The 17175-nt window shown below is 37.9% G+C and overlaps 1 protein-coding gene across 1 annotated transcript; it reads left to right on the top strand.

The window, feature by feature from the left end:
- Positions 1–2961: 2961 nt before the first annotated feature.
- Positions 2962–6890, top strand: LOC132951688 (uncharacterized). Its single transcript, XM_061023562.1, has 2 exons — positions 2962–3086; positions 6329–6890. The coding sequence occupies exons 1-2, from the start codon at positions 3080–3082 to the stop codon at positions 6640–6642; spliced, it is 321 nt and encodes a 106-aa protein (XP_060879545.1). The 5' UTR covers positions 2962–3079; the 3' UTR covers positions 6643–6890.
- The last annotated feature ends 10285 nt before the right edge of the window (positions 6891–17175 follow it).

Genomic DNA, 17175 nt, shown 5'->3' with positions numbered 1-17175 from the left:
ATGTATGTATGTATGTATGTATGTATCTATGTGTGTATGTTGATATGTATACAATATTTAGGTAATGATCGAAAGACGTTTCTTGAATATATTTGAAATATTCGTGAGATATTAAAAAAAAATAAAAAAAACACAATCGTCGTACCTTCGCCCAACGCGCGTTTTACGGTTATTGGAAATCGTGTGTGTATGTATGTATGTGTTTTTTTTTTATTATTTTCAATTTTAGGAGAATTTCGTTTTGGAAAACGCGTAGCTATAGGTATATACGGGGAGGAACGCATTCGATTTACAGGCGGTGCATCATAATAATAATAATAATAATAATAATAATAATATCCAGCGCAGACGACACTCGCAATACGTTTCCGCTATGCCGTGCAATAAAGGCGCTACGAAACTTAAATCAAATTTCGTCCGACTTCCGGTCGCGCACGCCGCGCGCCTCGATCAAAACAAATTGCCTCTCGCCCTGCACACGGATAACCAATCACACGGCGGGAAGTGGGCCGAACAAGTCCTACACATACACACATACACACACACATAAATATATATGTGTATTTATTATAGGTGTGCGTGCGGTAGTGCTCGTCGTATAATATCGTAGTATCGTGTCGATCCAATATTGTTGCAAAGTTTGCGCTACGACGTACCCGAGATTACCATCCATATAAAGGAGCGCGGTGACGTTGGCGATTTGAGAGCGGCGGCGGAGTTTACGAGGGAATATCGCCGAGGCCCTTATTCGTACACACACGTATAACAGTCTTGCGAGGATCGGTGAGTGTTGGTCGGGGGTGGGTGAGAGACGTGAGTGAGACGCGAAGGCAAAACGGGCGACCCATCTGGTGCCGTACACCCCGGTTGATTGTCTATTTTTCGCCGTCCCGCGCGACTCCAATAATATTTCTCGTTCCTTTATATAATAATATATATTTTATTTTATCGTACTCGTTTTCTCTTCACGTGTGCATCTTCCGTCGCACCACGCACTCTTTATTCCCGGTTTTCTTACATATATATATATATATCCTAAACGGTCCCGTGCGGAAATTGGCCCATTCCGAAGCCGCAGACATAACCGTCTTAATTCTCCGTGTCAGATTTACAGATACGTACGTGCCCGGTCCGGCAAACATATGGTTTCTTAATAATAATATAATAACGACAACGCACGACCGGCCACGCTGGACACGATGTAATAATAATAATATATAATAACTAATAACGACGTTGTATTATACGAAACGACCGCGACCGTCGTCGTCGGCTGTCCCGAATGAGTTCGGCGACCTATTTTATTTTTCTGGAAGCGTATGAAGGTGGGACCTTTGTGCAACGGTTGTCACGTTTTTTCGACCAGAAATCGGGACAAAATGGTGTTTTGCATATTATACAGCGTGGTTAGGAACGGATTCATTCAGTTTATGCAGTCGGAATGCGGTGGGGTTTAAAAATCTAACGAAACAGCTGTTAATGCCCCTTGCCCCCCCGCTACTAACAAAATATAATATATGTGATGAACTCGAGTAACGGTTGTAACAATGCGAGACATAATATATGAGGTAGGTATACTTTATGATAAATGTAAACCGAATTGAGTCATTCAAAACAATCACCACTGCTGTCATCGGTGTTCGTCACAAAAAAAACATAATTTTCGGGAAATCCGAGTTTTGGAACACAATTTAACGGAAACCGCCGCTGTGTCCGTCATAGAATGCCATAGTATTTACCGAGTCCGACCTGCGGCACGTGTTACGCGTATAGGACGGGTAAAAACACATACACGTACCTATATAGTAATAATTAACGAACAGATCCTTCTAAGGTGGTTGCTCGTGGAAGGGGGTGGGTGGCGAGTTCGGTGACGTTAATTTCACGCGCGTTATTATACAGTTTCGAGGCTGGTTGATTTATTGAACAGCATACCCGTAGGCGTGTGTGTGTGTGTATGTGTGTGCGGGCGTATATACGAATTGGCCGGGGAGAGGAGACCGACCGACGGCGGCGGTGACCCAATTTCGAAGGAAATCGGCGGGAGTTTGCGTGAATATTTGATATATCAATTAATAACGGCAGCAATGGCTGGTGGTGGTCGTCGTTTTCGTCGTCGCCGTCGCCACGGTCGTCGTTTGATCTCGGCACCCCAAACGGAATCGCTAACAACGCACAATAGTGACCTGCACGAGAGGTATACCAATAGTATATATATTATTTCATAGCGCCCACCACCCCCACTGATGGCCCATTTCTCTATAATATCTATAGCTGGCTAGGTGCGGTAAAGGTACTTGCGCGGAGCTTTGTTGTACACACCATATACCTTATATAATAATATATTATACTCTTTGACGAGACGCAGATTAACGGTAGACACCTCGTAATTAGCAAAGCGATTCCCCTGCGGTTAACAACGCGACTACGCCGACGACGTTTCTAATATATTATAATAATACACATAATATTGATAATAATAATTATATTATAATCTCGCGTGTATATATATACGCACGTGAACCGCAAGCCCACCCGCCACGACGTCACACGACAAGCCTACACGCGAACCAAGCCTTTGCCGCGCGTCTCGCTCTCGCGGCACGTCCTCCGGACTTAAAACGTCGACGCCTTTATTAATAATTTCAATATTATGCATATTATGTGTATAGCTAGCTGTACATAGGTAGGTAGTGAGTATCCGACGTTCGCCGGCCATCTTGGTCGGACGAGAGGACGAGGGGACTTTACGCGCGCACGAGGGTTAATAATAATAATAATAATAATAACGATGCCACCTTTGCCCCCGCACCCACTGCCACCACCCCCGTAGGTACGCAAACACACACTGTACGCGATCGCAGGATTAGAGAATGATATATTATACATACCTATATGTTTAGACTCGGTGGTGCCAAAGGGCGATACGTGTCATTACCAACGGGAAGAAAATGTGTATCGATATTTCAATATTATTATTATAATATATGAAATCAATTCCAGTCGGTGCGTCTCGTTCTGCGGTCATACGTAATAGTTTATATTTTGACGCATACAAACGGTAACATATATTCAACCGATGCAGGGTACGTGTTTAATTATTATTCCTATAAATATAATATTATTATTATGACATACATGCACGTTGTTTGTTCGCGAATCTTGACGAGCAAAGTTCGGAAAATGTTTTGACGGCAACTTAATTATTTGTCAAGGTCATGTTAAACACCGATAAGTCTTTCATTACCAGCCTAAAGTATCTGATTGTATAACATACTGGATTAATAAACGATATGAAGGCGTAGACAAACCAACTTAAGTTTTGATTGTATTTTTATATATTATACAAATAAAAAAACAAACAAAACTATATAATATGATTCCTTTTATTTTAACGATTTTTATAGAAACATTTTATACAGTAAATCTGTTGCCGATGTTTTATCACAACGATGAAAATTTTAATAACACAATTACAATAAAGACCTTCTAAAATCATGTATTTATCAATTACAATTCTGTAAGCTAAAATATCATTCAACTGTTAAAAAAAAATATATTTTCGTCACCTGAAATATGATTAGTTATATATACTATAATTACATATGAGTTATTTTATTTATATGAGAGTATGTATATCGCCTATCAAAATACAATGGACCTACACTTGTTTTATATAGAGCTTTAAAAATACATTTTTATGATAATGTAATCATGAAGTAAAAAATAAATTGAATTGAATTGTTAATATAGATGTGATCAAGTCGGTACACCAAACATCACCAAAGTTGTTAGAAATGAGTATACAGAAGTCTGTATTTACCGATAATAGAACAAAAGACAAGGAATTTCAAACATTTTGAAATACACTCGGATGTTATGCAAATAAAATTACCTAGTGTTTGTTTTTTTAAATTAAAAAAACTTATCTTCTAATATGAATTGAATAATAATTTAATTAAAAATTAGTTTTATGAATTTGATTTAATGGTTTACATATAAATTATATAGCATATTTAATAATAATATACAATGATCCTTAATCGAATAACCAGACATTTTTTACATGACGTCGAGTACGTCTGGGACGTAAATTATAAAATAATAATTTAAGTAAATATAAGTAATTATTACTTACTAGCTGCCTTTAAAATGATGATCGCAAACCAAACTAATAGTTAAGCTTGGCGAAAAGGATTAAACACGTTTAATGTAATTGTGCTCGTAAAACATTTGAAATATAAAACCATGATTTTAGGTAACTAGTTAGGTACAATTTTACTCTATATTAAAATACGAATATATTCTATAGAATCTTCGTGATTGGACTGCGCGTCATGTAGGCAAAACGGGTACATTGTTGTGTACACATTTTAAAATCTTTAATAGGTTCACTGAAGTCTTAGTGTGCGGTGGAGCACTATATTTTGTTCGTAAAACTGTATGATTAAAAATTATCAATGTCCTAGTGGCGTATTGCCACTAAAATATACGTAATTACGTTTCATCAGCAATCTGTGTTTTGTACGTCCATAATAATATTTTAATAATGAGTGTTTAATTTTTTTTTTTTTTTATTTAAAAGCCGCTAGTATAGACTATGATAGCTTAACAATTACATAGGGTGTTTAATTAAAATGTATAATCTTCTACGATATTATTTATTTTTTGGGGTCACTGAGTACCCTTGTCGTTTATACGAAACGATAAAATAGATTAACTCCAGTAATTGTTGAAAATAAAGTAACAAAATCATAACATTTTTCTCGAAATGATTGAAACTGTTTAGTATTCTCAGTAGTCCGCGGTTGGTATTGTAATTAGTTGGGTATTACTATAATCATGACAATCTAAATTTATGGCCGAAATTCTGTCACTGGATGGTTTCTTCAGCAAATGAACATGATGTCTTTTTTGTTATTTTATAACCACTCATGCTTATTTTACCACTGATATATAGATTGTATGATTAAAAGAAAGAAAAAAAATCTATAAGTTTATTTATTTTTGTCTATGTAACTTTTTGGCCATTGAATTTACGCTGAACGTGTTCAAAATTGAACGATATAAAACTAAATATTATTTTGAATGTTTTCATTAGGATACATTTTATGAATAATGTGAATAATATACGGACAAAATATCAATTGGTTAAATGAGCTCTAAGTAAATTTTGATTAGAAATGTTAATATTTTAATTAAGTTAATAGTCAAGCCAATGACGTGATGAATTTCACAAGAGGAATAATTAGTATTTTAAATCGGATTTTAAATTAATACAAATATACTTTGATGTTCTAAACTTCTGACTGGTAATGTCTATAGCGAAGACTACCTGCTAAACCGTTGTGGTTTAATATTATGTACCAACGATTGTTACAGCATTATAAGGAGTCACGGCGACGTTGATATGAATTTCTTAAAGAACGTTACGTTAAAGAATAAAAATAAAATATTTTCACCATAGTTACACATTAATAGTCACAAGAAAATAAATATCAAAATATATCATTGAGAAATAATTAAATGAGCATATTATACCGAGTTCGATATATCACATAAAACTATATATATTATTTTTATTCAAAGTTCGACTTTATTTGAAAATGATGGAATTAATACCAAAGTTCGAGGACATGGACTGCAAGACTTTGGACGAACATTGTGGCGATGCTAAAGAAATGGACCAAGTCTTGTCCGCAGACACAGCTGATCACATGATGATAGATGACATAGTTGACAAGGCGGACATTCCTCTTCGGGCCGCTGTCGGTCTCGACGCATTGTCATGCTCAATCGAGATGGCTCGACAGGACGTCCGACAAGGATTGGGCGCTGGTAGTTGTCCTTGTCCACCATCGAAAAGAAATGGAAACTTCGCTGACCCGATAGCGTCGTTGTTGAAACCGTCGAGTCGGATGGTTGCCGTCTACCGGGGTAACGGATCTTACCGCTGGCGCTAAATGTACTCATAAGCAGCAATCATGTAATGATAATATTATAATATCATCACAGAATAGCTAATAATAATTAATAATTCTGTGATACTATTATAATTGTAAATAAAATTGCTGAACGTGTTATAAGTATATTATAATACCGGTTGATTAATGGAAAAAAATACGTACGCAGAATGATTTCAGTACATGCAGCGACCTGCAGCGATTTCAGCATTTTCTCACTTGATTTATAGTTTTTTTTTTACGCGAAACATTTCCACTTGGGAACCGCCTTAGTACTATCTACAATGTGGAACCCACACAATATTATTATTGTATAATCGTTCACGTCACAATCTAATTATAATATCGTACTTAATATTTTGCAGACGTTCGCCGCCCTCTTCCGTGGTTCACAAAGGGCCTTAGCACTTCCAGGAAAACAACTACTCGAGTGGTGCGCCCACTACCTGTACTGCCCAAAGCAAGGACGGGCATATCACAAGCAGCGCTCAAGTATAAAGCTACGGACAGAATAAAGAAATTGGCCGAGCACCGATCAGTGCCAAAAACGTACAGCTTCGACGAACGTTTGTGCTTCTCGGTGAAGCCACAGGCGCTTACTTACAGTCCGTCGTTCCGTATTCGACAACTGGCTATGCCCCGGCAACGCAGTGAAAAGAAGAATTTTTTAAGCTCATAACAGGTATTTCGGTTTAGGATAATATGGATTGAGTTTTTTTTTTTTTATTGTAGCACCTACTCACATTGACCGGTTGTATTCATGGCAGTATATTAAACTTTAGAACTCCCCAAACCTCGGATCCGCTATGTGAAAAAGGAAAACGTGATCGTCAGTTTTTACTCGATTTTGGAATAAATTGCTGTATCAATGAACTTCATACGTTTGATATACATTGTCCAGTCAACGATCACAATATCACATATATTATATTGTCCCATGGCGAAAATAAAACGAACGTATTAAAATAATAAAGATAATAATATTATAAGTATCAAACATAGTATTAATATTAACCAAATAATTTTAATGATTTATACAATAGGTAATGTGTTATATTTTGTGATTTGTGTTTTGTATACAAGCAACTATTTGCAAACGATAACTTTTTTAGATACTGAAAATTCAAACTACCAAATATAATAACACGTAATGTTGTATTAAGAGAAAAATAATAATTTCAGAGGCCGTATTAAACTATTTTATACAATCAAACTTTTGTTTAACGAAACCGACTTGTGATACACTTCGAGAACCTTCATTCTACTTTTACAGCGAAGTAAAAAATTGAATAATTAGTTAGTAACTGAACGACAACGGCGGTCTTCTTCTTTATTTTTAATTTAATATTTTATTTATGTCAACTGCGTTACGTTGACAGCTGGCAAAGTTTTATTCCATCAACTCCCACGCCGTTGTATATACTGCCTCCGTAATTTTTTTCTGGGTGATTATTTTTTAAACGTTTCTTGACGGTCAGATAATAAATTAGACGATTCTTTTGGATTGACAGCGTTAATGAACTTTCTGCATGCAGTGACGACAGTTTCCACGGTTGAATGATGAATTTTGTATTTTGTATTTTTTTTAACTGTCACTGAAAGACTCAACAACTCTCCAGTAATTTTCTTGTAAAAACAATTGTCGAGCAAATTGAATTACTCAAAGTTTAAATAAAAATAAAAAGTTTTGTTTAACATAAATATACGACCTACGAAAATAACATTTTAAAGAAGAACGAAACGTCATAATATTCCTAAGAAAATATTTTCTTTGTCACATATTTTTTTTCTTCAGGACTCGTGTAATATAAAATTAAATAATATTAAATATTAACAGCTGATATTAAAATAATAATTATTATCTGTACATAAATATATTTTCCTGAACGATGCGGATGATTAACGAATTGAAAAACAATTTTTTAATATTTCTGTTTAAAAACCATACAGTTGTTTATTACGCGTAATTAATAATATAGTTTAAACATCGGCTTTGCACCGTACTTAACCGACTACAAAGTTCTATATTATGCGTGTGTGTACATCCGACCGTAACACATTGAAGGGCGTTATGACTTAGGTTTGAATATATATTATTATTACGTCGTTCTATCGACTCGATTAGTTGGCGATTATTGTTGTTGCGATATGTGTTCGGGTTAAAATAATAGGATTCCCCGGATATACGTAAAATATTTGGGATCCAATATTATATACACCGAGGTCTACAATAATATTATCTTTGGCCAGTGTTTTCGAGGAATGCAGCAGCGCTTGGATGTATATATTGTTTTGCCAAGACGATGGCGGTGTCGTCGTATATGTCCCAATAAGACTTCCATATAATATATATATACATATAAATATAACTTTTAAGGAGCGACCGCCACCGGTGGTGAGCGCATTGAATATTATATTACACACATTGTTGAACGGTTCCAACTAAGGTCGTTAAAATCAACTCGCAGGGTATGTGTGTGTGAGCGGTGTGGTGGTGGGGGGGCGGAGAGGTTGAGGGCCAATATCTTCATGCGTCATAATTCACGGTATTGGGTACAACTCGAAAGATATCTGATTTAAGGCGCAAAGTTTTGGAGGGTTGGGGAAGGCAAAACTGATGCGAGCGAATTCCTGCGGCTGCCGGGCGGATATCTGTGCACCGCTCGGGTAGTGTATGGACCGGACGAGAGAAACTTAAACAATAATTTGTGCGGCGAGTACAGAGCACGGGGTGCTAAGATTTTAGCAAAACTGCTAGGCTAGGAGCGGGTGGGACCTTAATGGCTTTTAGTTGGGATTTAATATACATTTGTCATCCGACGGGTTCACGTCGATTTCTCCTCTCTCTTTTCCGTTTTGATCACGCGGCCCGATTACACCTTGCTTGACTCTTAACTCGGTCGCTCGGATCTCTCTCTATCTCTCTCACTCGTCGCATCCTCATCTCCCTCTCTCATACTTTTTTTGAAGGTTCCCTGTGCTGCTTAATGAGGTATAACGTGAATTATGTGCAATCAAGGCTGTATCAGTTTCTTATCAGTTCCTGTAACAAAGTTTCACCGCCACAGTCTGCAATGATTTAGGTGTTACTGCCGTAATTAGCACTCAGTTAAAAAAAAAATTACGTCTACCTCACGAGAGCGCACTTCGAAAAGGTGTATCAGCAAAATGATTTATCGGAATCGTAAATCGTTGCGCAGAAACAAACAATATTGGAAAGGTGTGTTTTTTTTTACTTTCACACGTATATTTTATTCAAAGCAGTAGTATCAAGCCCAGATAATTTTTAAATAATAATAATAATAATTTTTTTTTATATGGGTCGGTTTCGAATGAATAATAATGATTTTATAGTGTTGATCGAACGCAAAACTAAATGAAAATGTTCTCGATGAAGAAAATATTGTTTGGATAACATTTATGATAAATAGAACGCGCGAGCCGATCAAGCGAGTGTTAAGAGCCACAAAATGGAATAAGTTATTATATTTTATTTCATACATCTCTGACTGGTCAGCATTGCATGTCGTATTATCTGATGTCACTGATGTCACGTTACATTTTATGTTGTTATCGTGTTTTAAATTATTTTCATATTTTAATGAGTTGAAAAAATGTTAATAATATTATATTTTATGAATACCTGTATGTCAATAATATGAAACCACCACCGCATGGCCTTGTGGTATTATTGTGGTATTGTGGTATTATTTTCATGGACCCGGCAGTTTATCGCATTATATATAATCAATATGTTGTAGTGAATAGTTGAATCATTATTTAAATAAAAAAATATTTGACTAAACATTTTTTTATGAATGTTTATCTAAACTTCAATAATTCTTCGTTTAATATTATTTCGTGTCTGATTATGAAAAACTATTATATTATAGGTAAGCAAATTGAGTTTATTAATTTAATATTTTTATAATATTATAATTTTCATTTTTGTATGTAAATTAAATACATTCCTCAATTCAATAAACCTTACTTTATTGAAAATCAAATTTGTCATACACTTAATAGTTAGGTTATCAAATTCAATTAAAAAATATAAAGAAACATTTTGTTAAATAAAAATACGTATTTTAATGTCTTTCAATAATATAAATATATGTCACGGCGTTTCGGCTATGCAATTTAGCTACTCGACGGTCAAGGTGGCCGTTTTTCCAGTATTTCATGTTCGATTTTAATATAATATTATGTACTTATTTATTATAGTAGGGTTCGTTATAAGTTAATAAATTCTAAAACATACAAAGTATGACATCAAGTGCTATGATTTGTATATAAATATATCATATTATATTATAACATGAATCAATGAATGCAATTTTAAGATAGTAAAAATTAGAGTGAAATTTTGTTTAAAGTAAAAAAGAAAATGTATATTACAATATATTGCATTTAATAAATATATAAATATTTGATCATGACTAAATAAATTATTTATTTATTTAGTCATGTATTTGATAACACGGGGCTGACTGAAATCTCCATAACAATATTTTCAATGTATTTAATATTGTTAGAAAAATAATTTCGAATATAGAATAATATTAACTTTAAATAACTTATATGACTCAAATTAATCGTAATTGATAACTGAATCATAAAATAAATTGTAATCTTGAAATTTTTTATTTTTGTGGTTGAGCTGCTGCTCCATATAGTTTACACGATATGAAAATAACTATTCATTTGTTATCTCGTAGTTATCTCAACAACTGTTTTCATCATTATTTTGTAGTGTATCGACATCAATTAACATATTGTATTAACAAATGTATTACGCTTCGAAAAAACTACCTCGCCGATACTAACGATTTTAATATTTCATAATAATGTATAAATTGAGCATTTGGCGTTCGGCATTAAGATATTTATGTAGATACTTTCACCCATATTAAACGAAATTAATTTGAACTCGTAGGACCGACCGAGGTTGCTGGGAACTTTAAATGTAGGTGACCAAAAGTTGTATTATTTAATTTTTGTATAATATACCGTAACATGAAACCGTTGATACGAATGTCCACGGTTGGGTTTAAACGTCGTAATTTTCTATGAAAAACACGTCGTCCGGAGAGACGAGCGAAACATTAAGTTTGAAATCCGTCGCGGGTGTGTAACTGTGAAACTGGACACAGTGGAAGTGTATTCACACAGTGCACACTATGCTGCACAATCAAGCATACTTATATGTTCACACGCTACACACAAAAGTGGAAGTAGCAGTCGTCGAGGAGAAACGGTGGTCGGTCGGTCGGTGGAGGTGATGCCGATGGAGTTGGCGGCGGTGGATATAACCGTCTAATGTTCGGTACCGTACAGTCGATTTCCATGCAAAACAACCGTTGCGCGCGGACACACGGCCATAACAATAATAATAATAATAATAATTTCGCGCGTACACACGCACACACATACACACACACCGTGTCCGGCTGGACATTACGCGAGCACACACATGCACACACAGCATATACACATACAAGCGCCGCACACGACGTGCCCACTGGAAAAGGTCCTGGGCAAAATAACCATAACAATATTCAGGCGTTAAATTTAATAAAGGATTCAAACAAAAGTCATTAATTACGATAATGCGTTCTGGCGCTCCGCGTAGAAGGGATTATGTCCCCGGTATACGACCAACAACAGAACTAAGGGACCGCCGCCGTTTATGATATCTACATCATTTTAGTTTAAAACCATTATCTCAATGTGTTGCTGCGCTCGCGAGAGAACCGCGGGGCCTCTTATACACACACATACACTGACATATATAATATGTACACACGATCGTCGCTATGTGTCTCTCTCTCTCTCTCTCTCTCTGTGTCTCGTGTGTGTGTGGGTGTGTGTAATATATACGCACATTATACACCCCATTCCGCCACTGCCATCGACCCGTCTCTCGCTCTCCTCTTTATCTCTCTCTTTCTCTCTCTCTCTCAGTCTCCGATAGTATGTGTCCGAAAATCCTCTTCCTGTGCTCTGGAGGAATCAAAACGAAACGCCGTGCGCACCGGCTTAACGACGATTACCATAAACACGGCCCTATACACGGGGCCCCGGCGCGGTTAACAATGTTTATTCAGACCGTTTATAGGCGTCGTGTGACGCGCGCGTGCGCGCACACACACACACACACACACACACACACACACACACACACACACATACTCAAACGAGGGTGGGTATTAACGGCACGGCACCGCCGTACATAGTATGGCACCTGTTTCGCGACGACTATTATTATATGTGTACGCATGTATGATATGGCGCGGCCATTGGATGGGATTTAATTTTAATCGTTACGTGACTATTATAATTCACATTAGGTCGGGCGCGAGATATCGCCGGCCCGGAGAAAAGACATCGCAGGGTTGCGCACCCCGCGCACACGACTGTGCGACGTACTCGTGGATCTAGCGGGGCGCAAACGACTGCCGCCGCCCGCAGTTTTATCGTTATTATTATTTAGCTGCAGCCGACCGATCCGGTCGGGTATATCCCATTATCCGGTTTTATATATTATATCATTACGCACACGCACTCTTCGTATAATAATAATAATAATAATTATTATTATTGTTATTATTATGACTGTCATTATTGTACGTTATTGCCGCCGCCACCGTACAAAAACTATTCCGCGCTGTTGTCGTCGATGTCGTTTCACGCGCGTCCTACCGTTGGTCGTCGAAATCCATCCGATCATTGCCGCGAAGACGACAAACGAATGTAGAACGAACGAAAGAGCTAATCGCAACGTACGAGATCTATATATAGCTATAAGGCTTAAAAAAACTACTTAGCTAATGAAAGGGATCATCCTATCGGATCAAACCAATTAATACCGGACAAAACGGTTTTTAATTCGGTGGGGCTAATTTTTTTATTCAACGCTTTCTTCGTTAAACCGCTTAAAAAACGTATTAAAATGTCGTTATAGAGTCCGATATAGTATAGTAGTAGTCGTAGTGGTATAAGTAGAAATATTTGTAATAGTCGTGGTAGTATATACCTAGTAATAGTGGCAGTATAAAGCGTTCGTCCCGCGGAAGTAGTACTTTGTCCACTATTACCGCCGCCGTCGGACCGGAGGGTGTGTGATTAATGACGAAATCATTTACCATCGCGCGGGCGCTCGAGACAAATTAATTGTAAAAACATCGAGTCTCGCGGTCGAAACGATGTCGTTAGTCTCTCGGTGTTAAATGGGTGGTGACAGGGGGGGGTTGGGGTGACTGGGAGTTGGAATCACGTCAGCGCAGACAATCGCGAGTACGCACTGTATAGCATATATAATATAATAATATATTGTGCGCATATCAACTCGGGCGGCGCGGTGAATGTCAACCCTGCACACCCTGCAGGCACCCTGGACTTTTATTATACGACTCTGACGCGTTTTTCGCAACGATAATAATATAACGACGACGGCGGTGTTTATATAAATGAACTCGCAATAATGTCCACGTTTATTTATTAACATCGCGCGTGGTAGTTTTATTCATTGCATAATGTTATATGCGCGTATATACACTACTGCAGGAAAACGACTTTGGGAAAATTAATGCATTTTCTTTGTCCGGTTTGATATTTTGCGCCGCGGCAATATGGTTGTGTGTATATAGAGGAAAGCTTTTGGACGCCGGCGGTGGAGGTGGCTGTAGTGACTGTGACGGGCGCGGTAGTATGGGTCGGGTTGCCTTTTCTTGTCACTTTCGTGTTTAAGCTGTTTGATTTGTAGTCCGGGTTAATTGAAATTCGAGAATCACCGGTCGCTAGGGTCGACGGCAGAGAACACTCTTCTCCCGCGTCTCAAACCCACCCCCCTTCCCCCAACACTCGCACGCCCATCGCCCGGTTTTCCATACAGTAATGGAATGGCTTGTCGTTGATTTAGTGCTGGATTCTGACAGGCTATCCTCTTTGATTGCTCGCTCGAATGAGTTATTGACTACCGCCAACACCGTCCTTTTTACTTTGTCCCACATCTCGCGCGTATATATTTAAAATAATATATTGTAAAACAAGTTAAAAATAAATATAATAATGCACATTGGTCGGTGGTACCTGCAGCGACATGTGTGTAAACGCGTGTCGACAATTTTTATTATTTTTTTCAAACAGGGTCAAAAGAGTCACGACGTCACCTACACTTGATTTACCAAAGGTCTTTGTCGTTTGCTCATTACCAGTTTTTTTTGTCATTCTTTATTTTACGCATGTGTAGAAAAAAATTATTATAAAAAAAACTATGGAATCGTTTTTTAATCCACCATCGACAATCAGGTCTCACTTTGTTTTAGTAAAACACGATATTTATCCGTCGTGATCACACTATACACACATACTTACACACAACGATTATTAAAAAATTTCAGTTAAACTACCCGTCAAAATCGTCGTGTGTGTGAATAACGATCGGCGGTTCGAAGTGATCGTATATAGTAACAAGCCGAAGGTACAACGAGATGGGATAATTTTAGTCAATTTTTTGGACCACCGCTTCTATGCAAATTTAGCCCTGCCGACGGTTAATAATAAACTAGCTTATCCAGCTTGTACGGAATCTCTCTTGTCAAAATAAATGGCCACAGGTTTATTTCCTTTTTAAAGTCATTTAAAAATGTAAACGGTACAGATTTTTAACACAGTTATTAGGGTAGTTTTGAACAAATATAAAATAAAGGTCTAAAATATTTAATCATAATAACTATTTTATTTTCTGTAAATAATGGGAAACAAATCAAATTTTTTTAATTTTTTGTTAGCCAACAATAGCTGATTCTTGTGTAAACCACAATCTAATATGCAAAACTTAAAAATTTGGCTTTGATGTGCACATCCTCGAATAACCTATATGTATCAAATTTCAGAACCTCGAGTGCTTAATAGAGACTATACATATACAAACATCGCCTATTTTTATTGTTATTTATGAATATCGGCGACATTGACCATTAGTTACAGTTTTTTTTTTTTTGGCTAAGGCTCGTCTGGGTATGGAGAAATTCTGTGATTATGTGGTTGATTGTGATTTCAGTTTTACAATAATTACACCTTGGTTTCCCTTATTTTGTGTAAGATGGGTGTGACCGATGTGAGTCTGTCGATAATTGCCTTATCCCTCCGGTTCAGGGGAGGTTAGGCCAGCCAAAGATGGTGTTTTTGATTTTTTTTAATTCAGCGTTCTGAAATCTGATCGAGCCGGTGTGCATGCCCTTGGATTTGGGTGAGTTCTTTGATTTGGTTTTTAAAACCTGCATAAGTTGTTACTTGTTAGGTATATCAAGTTTTGGGGTTTCTGTGGATTTTAATGCTTTCTTGATCTGCCTTTTCGGTCCCTTCGATGTTACATCGCCTTTTATTAATATAGGTATAATAGATAATATTATAATACGTGCACACGTTTCATAGTTATTCGAGGAGAGAACCGACATTTACCGTCGCGTACACGGAAGTCAAATAATATCGGAACAACAATAATTTAATACCGTCGAGTATTATTGGGCTATGATGTGTATGTGACGCGTTTCCGTTTCACGGGGTCAGACACTCGTCGGACGGCGGACAACAGCGTGAGCACTCCATCAAATATAATATTATTCGCGAATATTGGTCGGCACATTTAAATCGCGCGATGATATTACACACATTTACATAATATTATATTATTATACACACATATTATACAGATAGTACTACTACAGCGGCCATGGAAGACGAGGGTTGCAGTGAATATTGGAGTGGTGGTGGTGGGCGAGGACGTCCACGACGATATTTACAACCGGCCGGGCTCACGCCGTCGTCCGTATAATTACCATAATAATAATAATCGTACTATTATTATTATTATCATCGTCATCGGTCGTGATTATTATAAACAGTGATGCGACTGGATATGGCGGGGGCACTATTATAATATAATAATAATATTGTGTAATGTTATATACACACTCCGTCCGTGCAGTATAATAAATAACCGATTGATCGTGTCAGGGTGGGTCAGGGGGGCAGAAACGGCTCGCGCTATATTATATCGTATATGATCCTTGCGGGTTAACAATATGCCAAAATTTATATTAAACGGGCTCCGGGCCGGTCGGTCTCGCGAGCGACCGACGGGGATGACGGGGGACACATTGTTTCAATATTGGCCATTAACGTCATCCGGGTCGCGAATATTGTCCCCTCGCCCGCAACGCGGCGGCAGCGATCATTCCACGCGCGTCCAAAAAAAACACCCCTCCCCCCCCACACCGATCACCGGGACGCGGACTGACCGGAAAATTCGATATTTTTACGATAATATTATAAATAAAATATAATGCGATCGGATTTCGAACGTTCACTCCAGCGCACACACACACGTATACATAGCGTTTTACATTGACGGGCATTATTACCGTTATGACCCTGCCCTCTCGAACCACTCCCTTGTGGTGGGGTGGCGACGGCGACGTGGACTGCAAAACCGTATCGGTGATTTAAAACGGCTCGTGAAATATGGTTAGCGTTGTATGCGGCGGTGTTATACACGATAAATGACAATATATATTATTATATAAAAATGCGACCTAAAGCAACCATCATACATTGTTGTTTTACGTTTAATAAACGCCGCGGCAGCGCTGGAGAAGGCGGTCGACTTCGTTTATGTAATATTATACGCGATCGACGATTCGGCCTGTGCAGCTGCTGCTGTGGTCCGAGGCGGTAAACGAGACGACGGGGATTCCGAGGGAGTAAAAAATTCGTCTCGCGGGTACCTATATTATTATTATATTTTATATCAAGAAGAACGAGGCGATATTATTGTATGGACACCGAGAGAGACGTGCGTGTAAGAAGGGAGTCCGCGCACGCTTATCCCGGCGGGCTCATGACTTCCGATTTGCCGGCGGCGGCGGTCACCGGAAGTGGGCGCAGCGCGGGCGTTAAGGAATGTCCGTCTCTAAGGGTGGTGCAGGACAAAAATTAACAAACGACCAGAACGCGTAGCCACGGTCGCTTTTGATTTGACAATTCGTTCGTTCCGAGCACCACCGCGCCGGTGCGGTGTATCCCGACCGGAATTATCGCGACGCCGGTCGTCCGGCCGACTTATGGGAATACGTCCGCGTGGGTATATATATACACCTATTTAATACCCACACACATATATATATATTTATATAGGATCTCGGAGTAG

The sequence above is a fragment of the Metopolophium dirhodum genome, chromosome 9 (genome assembly GCF_019925205.1).
Source record: "Metopolophium dirhodum isolate CAU chromosome 9, ASM1992520v1, whole genome shotgun sequence".
Classification (NCBI taxonomy): Eukaryota; Metazoa; Arthropoda; class Insecta; order Hemiptera; family Aphididae; genus Metopolophium; species Metopolophium dirhodum.
This window is presented reverse-complemented; position numbering and strand designations above follow the sequence as displayed.